A 9,453-nucleotide genomic window follows, 5' to 3' on the forward strand; every position below is an offset into this window, starting at 1 on the left:
AAATTAAAAAGTAAGTTCAGATTTTTTTTAATACCATTTGGGCCTGGATGCGAGTCCTTTAAGCCAAATAAGTTCGGAAATTTAAAGGATTTTTTATTTATTTAGGTACATTAATGTCTATTTCTCATTTAACCCCTCGGTGGTGCCCATTGACACCATATGATGTCAGTATTGGATCTTATGTCGTTGTTATAAGATATTTATAGTAGGAAGGGTATATGTTTGAGTTTTGAAGGGTTAAGTGAAGTTTTGTATATAATATCTTCTTGTGAGAATAAAGATTCTTAAACCTGAAAAAAGTAATGACAAACACAAATAGTTGGGATGCATGCATTGCATGTAAAAATGTGTACAGAAAAAAAAACATCTTGAATATATTTATAAATTCCTATTACCTATGATATGTCCAGTCAGTTGCCGAGAGAGGTGACCGCCCTGCATACAATCAGTAGGTATTTGTACGTCCGATATGAATTTATGGGAATTACATACTTACTCTTGTCATAAAAATTAAGAAAAGGAAAGTAAAAAAGTTTGAATACAAGTTTTATAATAATTGTACCGACTAGTCTTGTTTACTCATATTTTCCTTTCAGTTCATCAAATTCGCATATACTAAACACCAAGAGGTCAGCATTGCCAATAAACAGATAGCATTCTCAAAGCCAGCTGCGTGAAATCACAATGCCAACAACCAACAACAGTTTTTACGCCATTTTTTTTGGCAGAAGCTACCGACTTTGCGATGTTATTATCCCTCCTTTGTTGCGTCCCACCGGGCCTATGGTTCAGCTTTTGTCCTCGCCGAGGATTATCCAGGCCTAATTACCTGTTAAAACTCAAATTTTAAACTTTAATGGTAAAAGAGAGATGTTTTTGCAAACATCTGAGCGGCCGACTGATTTCGCTACCGGTTGACGCAAGCTTAGTGTTCGGAGAAACATTACTTTAGTATGTGGTTTGCTTCTGTATCTGAATAAAGAATTTCTTTGGAATTCGCTCTGCGGTCCTTCTAATATTTACAAAATCTTCTTAATACGAGAAAGTTTTATGCACTAGTTTATTTTTAGTGAACCTTCCATTGTTTGTCCCTAAAGATATCTAAGTAGGCTTCTTTATCTGCATATCAATTGCATATGATATTTATGTGACGAATTATTCACATTTTTTTTCTAATTTATTTGAAAATTGTGATCAAAAATAATGATTGGAATAGTTATGAAAATGGTTTCATCAGAATTCTTTTCACATTTAGGTACTTACTTCAATTTATAAAACCACAAAGTAACAAAGCAGTGCCAAAAGACGTTAATTATTGTTGAACAACGAAACATCAATCGGTCACACGAGCGCTAAGTTAGGGTCTGAAGTGCACTCCTGCCATGGTCGCGAACACTAGAACAATCTACCTACGAGCACTACTTACCATTGTCCCTCAAAGATGCCGAACACAACAAAAGACTTATTTTTAATACAATTGTTGCGTTTCGATTATTTTCTTACTTTCAAGTGCACTTGTGGTTTCTTCAATTTGGTTCGCACGGTGTGAACCAAGCTTAATGTGAACTTTTTTAATTGTTGGTTTCTTTTTTGTTTTAGCTAACCGGCCAGTATGGAGATGCAGTCAATGCCAACTTCGTCGAGTAAGTACTACTTATTGATCGATTTCATATTAATTTCGATTGCCGATACGAGTTAAATGATAACATTAGAATAAAACCTCATAAAAATTAATTAAAAATAACACTTAATCGCATACGTACCTGCTTATGCGTATATCTAAGCTTAAAATGTACCTCATTAGTTATTATTAATGTGTTGAACAAGTTTAAATCAACCAGCATACCTAACAGTTACTTCTGTACGCATAAGTTAAAAGTATACATAACATAAGGTAGGTACCTATGTATCCTCGGTACACCGCTCAAAACTGATCCCGACATAGTTTTTAAATATACAATACATATACCGATACCCAAAGGTTGTCTGGAAGAGATCGCTCTTAAGCGATAAGACCGCCTGTTGTTACCTCTACTGTCTTTGTTTATGTTATTGTCCATTTATTGTAAACTACGTGTATGTGAGGTGTGCAATAAAGAGTATTGTATTGTATTGTATTGTAATACATACCAAATAATTGTGTATGAACCTAACTCTTGCATTTGAATCCCGGGGAGGACAGGATAGTTTTAATCATGATACAAATTATCCATTTGTGCAAACGAGCAAAAGCTAGTACATACAAACTAATCCAATAATAAATACTCGTATTTATTAAAGCTTACTTACCTTATTAGGTGCTAATATAAAAGGGCCAGTAGCCACGACTACCCCTTGATAACTAGATGCGTACACCGAGGACTAATTTGCCATCGATTCCCACGAGCGCATCTGCCCGATGACAACTCTCGTTTGTTTCCGATTATTCTCACTGGCAGGAAACAATTAATTTGTCTCTGTTAGTAGTGAAAAAAAAATAGTAGGTCAAACAAATCTTGTCAGTAAAAAAAGGCGCGAAATTCAAATATTCTATTAGACAATACCTATGCCTTCGCGTCTACATTTTTCAAATTTGCCGCCTTTTTCTACTGACAAGATCTGCTTGACCAAGTATATATCGAATTTATAGAAAAAGAAATATATAAACTAATTGAGGTGCAAAAGAAAAGAACAGTGAGCTATAAAAGCGTGTGGCATATAGGTACCTATTATAAATTTGATTTTTGACTAAACCTTATTTAAGCATTATTATTAAGTGTATGTTTCGAATGTAAAACTGATATTCAGTATAAAAAATTAGTTAATCAAAATCTACTAAAACAATAATTTATTGTATGACTAATAAGTAAAGTGCCAACCTACAAAGTGAAGGGTGCAAGCATCCCACGCAGTATCATGCAACATTAATAATCGGCAATTCTCTCACAACCAGTCATAATGGCAATCAGCCACTAAATATCACGCGATAGATGTTCCCACATCCAAATTTAAAAAATATTTAAACCCATCCCTAGTTTGCTAATTACAAATTTATCAACAACACCCATCGCGGCGCTAATGTCTCGTAGTTAGTATGAAATTAGTACGTAGGGGATGTTAGTTTTGCTTTTGTCCGTCGGCCCGAATAAGTTTGTTAACCGACACGCAATGTTGGAACACAGGTGACCGGTCACACGGGGTGATGATGATACCATCGACAAGGATGATTAGGGTTTGTTTATGGGCTAATAATGAACGTTTTTAAATTTAGAACCGTTTTAAATGAATAGGGATCGGTGGCTGATTAGAGAACAATAATATAGCGCAATAAAGGCCCAAAGTGTACCTAGGTAGTATATTAAGTAAATAATCACTACCGTTTTTTTGTAAAACATCCTTATTTTGTGTAAATATCGTCATATAAGTAGGTAATATTAAGATATGAAAAGTAAAACCTACTCATATTCTGAACTTAGACTTTGCTTTCATACCTAAGTATACTTGGTCAAGCAGATCTTGTCAGTAGAAAAAGGCGGCAAATTTGAAAAATGTAGGCGCGAAGGGATATCGTCTCATAGAAAATTTGAATTTCGCGCCTTTTTTTACGGACAAGATTTGCTTGACCGTCTATATATTAGTAACATAGTTTCATTTAAATTTCCATATAAAACGATCCGCCTCAACTACTATTGTTAAATTATCTTTCTAAATAAATATTTTCGCACATCTCTATTTATTGACTCTATAACAATGGACCCAAGACCGGCAGATGTCATAACTTCATCAAAAATCAAACTCAAATAAACTCTATAACCATTGAATACCAAAAACTTATTTACTGGGCTTTAAACGGAGTCTTTAGACAACGCGACATTCTTTATTATGCATTTTAAACTTTAATATAAAGCGTCAAGGTCGTTTTACGATTGCGTTATGGGGTTTTTCAAGTTATCCTCGATCTGTCATTATCCTGCTTAAGACGTATTAAATTGTTCGAGTCGGTTCAGGATTGTCTATGGTAGTTTTTTTCTTTTTGAACCAGACACCGCGCTTCCTGCCGCGCAAGTGCGTATTATTCGGATGCTATTGAAAGGAGATGCCTTTGTGACTTGCCTTAAATACTCGTAGTTATAAAGACGTATTATCTTGCTCGTGGGACCGTGTTTGCGAGCGAATGAGGTTGAAAAAATGCATTGGAATTCGTTGAATGAAAGCTCGGATGACTTTTTTGGGATAAAGTCGGAGATGAGATTTTGGCGAGTTGAAATTATGGGGTAAAGACGGTATTTAATTACTAAATGACTTTTAGAGGTAGCTTCCGATTAGAAACTATTTAAAACAATAATATCACGTTTAAATTAAACTTAAGGGATCAAATCGTTCCGTCTATAAATCATATGCACATTCTGATAAATAAGACCTGTATTATATACCATTTTTTTTATCACAAACCTTCCTCTTAGTTCACCAATGACACTCAAAATCGTCCGGCAATCAATCAAAATACCCAAGATTGTAAAATCTAAAAGCGCATTCTAATTGCCCATCGCGCCTTTCAAAATTGCATTCAAAACGAAAACATCCCACTGCGAAAACGCGGCGTCCGATGCTGTATGCCTTGTAGTGACATACGTCTGTTTAGAATAAGAACATTTTGTAGAAGGGGCGCGTTTGGGCGGAGCGTGTGCCCCCGTGATCACATAATTGTGACACTTTTACTGAGTACTGATTTATTGCTTTTATGACCGTTATGTGATTCGGCTTGAGGGCTTTCGGTTTTGTTTTGTAATAGGAACGTTTAGTTAGAAGTGTCATCGATATGAAAGGACTAGGGACGATTGGACAACTTTGTAACTATTCAAACAAAACAATTTTATTAATTACCGAATGAGAAAAACCTTAAATCATAATGTAATCAAATTTTAAAATATGGTTAACATAAAGAAAATTTACGATTGAATTGCAATTGAGTAGGTAGATGGTAATTTTATGATACTTTAACAAGCACTCTACAGACAACCCATGCGACGGTCAGCCATTTAGGTACCGTTATGTGCATCAAGCATTAGATATGTAGTACGATGAGCAGTCATTCGCCAGATCTAAACGCACTTTTTTTAAACGTAATGTCTACTGTCAAATCTATAAACGTAGTAAGGAATATGTGTCACCAGGTCGCATCCTCTACGACGTACCCTGCGCCGTCTGCCGCGACCACTCCTCGGGCAAGCACTACGGCGTATTCGCATGCGATGGCTGCGCGGGATTCTTCAAGCGGTCCGTGCGCCGCGACCGCCGCTACGCGTGCAAAGCGCGCAGCCCGGGCGCCTGTCTGGTGGACAAGGCGCATAGGAACCAGTGCCGGGCGTGCAGGCTCTCCAAGTGTCTCGATGCGGGGATGAATAAAGATGGTGAGATATTTTTGTTGACAAGTTTCTATTTATAGATAACATGCTTATTGGACATGGTTACTATTAGCGCTCCCAGCTGTGAGCTTTAAGTTTTAAACACCACAAACAAAGGGATTTGTTTTTTTAATAAGACCTAAACCTGGCATTTGAACGCACGAAATATCAGCTGTTTTCCTGTCTTGTACGTTAACCACATTGTCTTATTATCATCAGCTCTAGCAGTATTTTAACACCATTATTTTTAATCCCCAACAGCAGTCCAGCATGAGCGTGGTCCCCGCAACTCCACCATCCGCCGGCAAATGGCGCTCTTTCTAAAAGACCCTGCCATGCCCTCACCAGACATCGCGTTAACACCACCGGCCCTAGACTTAGCACTACCGAAACACACCATGATACCGCCTGCACCTATGACTCTCTTCCACCCTTACGCGTACAACAGACTCATGATGCCTATAAGCCACTGCTCTCCTAAAGCTCCGTCCCCACCGCCGATCACTCCATCGCTTCTAACCCCATCAGACCCTGAAACCATATGTGAAGCTGCCGCGAGACTATTATTCATGAACGTAAAATGGGCAAAGAACGTCCCAGCGTTCACGTCCCTATCCTTACCCGACAGACTGCTTCTATTAGAGGAATCATGGCGGGATCTGTTCATCATAGGGGCGGCTCAGTTTCTATACCCTTTAGATTTGAAAGTATTAATGAATTTCAAGAATACTGCGGTAGAAAAAGAAATAGAGGAATTCGAGAAAGTGCTAGCTGAAGTGGCAAAGCTGCGACCGGATAGCAATGAGTTTGCGTGTCTTAGGGCCGTGGCTTTATTTAGGACGGTGGGCGAGAAGCATGGCCAGGGTTTTAGAAGACTACAGGACTTGCCTGCGGTTGCTGCGTTGCAGGATCATTCACAAGTCGTTCTCAATGAGGTGAGTTTACGAGCAGATTAAATTAATCTAAGCTCTTAACCGGTCTTTGAAGATCTTTGACATAATTCCACAGACTTGCTGAATTTACTTTTGTAATTTGTTTGATATTAGTTGCATCCTGTATAATAGTGGATTTAAGTTCAAAATCGCTTCTAAGATCTTGAAAATATCTAGTCTAGAGTAAACGAAGAAGTGCTTTACTTCTATGTGACCTATCAGTTCAGTGGCCTTATTACACTGGATGCGATTCGCACGTCGCTGCGATGTGCGAGCGGGAGGTCGCTGTAATACACACATACTCTTAGCGTTGTCTCGCTCAAACATCGGCCTTAGTGATATGTCCTATGTATCCATCTGCAACACCGACCGTAGGGTCACGTAATCGGTCATAATTCCCAAGCAATTCGTTCTTTTCCAGTACACATTGAGGACATACCCATTAGACACATCCCGAGCCAGCCAGCTGGTTCAACTGCTGCCCAGCATGAGGCGGGTGCCGAGCGACGCCATCGTCGAGCTGTTCTTCAGAGCCACCATTGGGGACATCCCTATAGAGAGGATAATCAGCGACATGTATAGGACGGGAAAGGATACCGAGTAGTCATTTAGCAATATACACCTGTTGTTATTGATGTATGAACTTACGATACGAGGATGCGATATATACTTTTTATGTCAAAAATCATATTTTAATAATAGTACACATAACAGCAAGGTATTATAGCCAGCCAAGCAACTTAGTCAGTAGAAAAAGGCGCGAAATTCAATTTTCTTCGGGACGATAACCTTACGAGCCTAGAGTTAGACCAAGAAAAGTCTGCAGCGATTTTGATAGCCCACGCAGTGCACGTGTTATTTACACGTCATAATTTCAAACACTATCACTACTTTCATAATTATGACACTTGCACTGCGTTGGCTATCAAAATCGCTGCAGACTTTGCTACGTTTTTAGGGTTCCGTACCCAAAGGGTAAAACGGGACCCTATTACTAAGACTTCGCTGTCCGTCCGTCCGTCCGTCCGTCTGTCACCAGGCTGTATCTCACGAACCGTGATAGCTAGACAGTTGAAATTTTCACAGATGATGTATTTCTGTTGCCGCTATAACAACAAATACTAAAAACAGAATAAAATAAAGATTTAAATAGGGCTCCCATACAACAAACGTGATTTTTGACCAAAGTTAAGCAACGTCGGGAGTGATCAGTATTTGGATGGGTGACCGTTTTCTTTTTTTGCTTTTTTTTTGCATTATGGTACGGAACCCTTCGTGCGCGAGTCCGACTCGCACTTGCCCGGTTTTATTTAAATTAGCCGCTTTATTCTACTAACGGAAATAGATTGACTACTAAATATATGCGTTCACTGAGATTGACAGACTATTAATGCAAATATGTACAGATTAAAAAAACCTAGACATGTGAATGATTTTGATGAGTGAATGAAAATAGGTAAAGTCTATTTGTATATAAGTATACGAGTATGTTGAAAATATTCGAAAGTCAGATTGATCGTTAGATATATTAAAAGTACTTAGCTTATGGAGTTGTTGGTGCTAATTAATTACTAAGTACTTCTACTACAATTTTTAACCCCTTGTTCTTAATTTAAAATTGCATACCTATGCGCCGTTAGTTGGCAAACCTTGATAGGTTAAAAGGGGTTTACACGTCATGCAGTGAAAAAAGTACTAGGACTTCATACCACACTAAGAGCGATTCCAAATACCAAAACACACGAGAAGAATAACCCCAAGTGTAGAAATAACTAAACGGTAATTAAATTACTTGAAGGCAGCAGCTATATATCAGTTATTAAATAGCTTTCATACTCAAAATTCGAATATTGTTTCTGCTTTGAGGTTATGTAGAATGGCCGCTGAAAAATCAATAACTTTACCTTTCCGTTTTACTTTTTTCGCCCTCAAATACGCCATCTATCAGATTTAACAGACAGTACGAACACGAACTAGTCTAGAAGGCTGAAACAGTTTCCAAGGCAACATTCTAGCAATACTAATAAATCCAAATGTCATTCCAATTCAATCTATCAGTACGTCGCTTACCATAACATTAAGTTTCGCGCGGGTACGCATGAAACAATACGATTACAATCTATTACCAAATTAAAATTTTAATCGCGAATAGACCAACTGTTGAGTCATATATCCTACAGCATTCTGTAATCCTAGTATTTTCCAAGTCTCGTTGCTTGGGTCAGCCGTTTGTTTAATAAATTACGTTAACAGTAGTTTATTTACTGATTCTTAAAAGATTAATATTAATGTATGAAACAAATTAAGACTCTATTGTAAATTTAAGGGTAACTTTCTTTGATACAAAGAAGTACCTATTCATGATAAAGTTTGCAGTAATCATAATAGTAGACATCAGGCCAGCGAAAGAAAAGTCTTCTAGAAATCGATTTTCGCTCATGTCGTCTCGGATATGGATGAAATGCAATTTTCTCAATAGTTTTTGAATAATAAAGAGAACCTTTACGAGCTGGTGTGGTGAAAAAGAATATTTGTATATTTTACTCACATTTTATGGAGTATGTGCGGAAAGAGAAGACTCTTCTCTTTCCGAACAGTACGGTTACCATCAGTTTGTCACTGACATAAACGCCGTCGAGAACGTAATTTACTTTCTATACATCTCGCTCGCACTCGCATATTAGTGCAAACGGGATGTATAGAAAGTAAATTACGTTCTCGACGGCGTTTATGTCAGTGACAAACTGATGGTAACCGTACAGGGCTATAACCGCGAAAATCGAAGTTCGCAAATTGCAGGCATTTTTCTCTGTCAGTCTTATTACGCCTTCATTGGAATAAAAGAGAAAGATCCCCGCAATTTGCGGATTTCAGTTTTCGCGGTAGCCCCTCAGACTCTATGAAAGTGTGCCAAATATCCTGTGTCCATGCCTCACACTATCTCCACGACACATTTCATCGATAAGTTCAGCGGTTACATTCTAATTTATAATATTAGTAGGTAGATTACTAATAGGATTTCGTATTAATAAATTAATTGCCTTATCCCTTGTAACGTAAATTAAGTCAGTAGGTACCTACCAAATTAACAAGGTATATTTGGCACGTAACATACGATTGGCATGAGTAAAATTTTC

At 37.8% G+C, this 9,453-nt stretch overlaps 1 protein-coding gene across 1 annotated transcript; it reads left to right on the forward strand.

Annotated features, from left to right (window-relative positions):
• Positions 1–4,248: 4,248 nt before the first annotated feature.
• On the forward strand, positions 4,249–6,920 carry LOC134679062 (nuclear receptor subfamily 2 group E member 1). The gene is made up of 4 exons (XM_063537903.1): positions 4,249–4,253; positions 5,134–5,390; positions 5,646–6,319; positions 6,738–6,920. Exons 1-4 carry the CDS (start codon positions 4,249–4,251, stop codon positions 6,918–6,920), a joined length of 1,119 nt encoding a protein of 372 aa, XP_063393973.1.
• The last annotated feature ends 2,533 nt before the right edge of the window (positions 6,921–9,453 follow it).

Source organism: Cydia fagiglandana, chromosome Z, assembly GCF_963556715.1.
Source record: "Cydia fagiglandana chromosome Z, ilCydFagi1.1, whole genome shotgun sequence".
In the NCBI taxonomy this organism is placed as follows: Eukaryota; Metazoa; Arthropoda; class Insecta; order Lepidoptera; family Tortricidae; genus Cydia; species Cydia fagiglandana.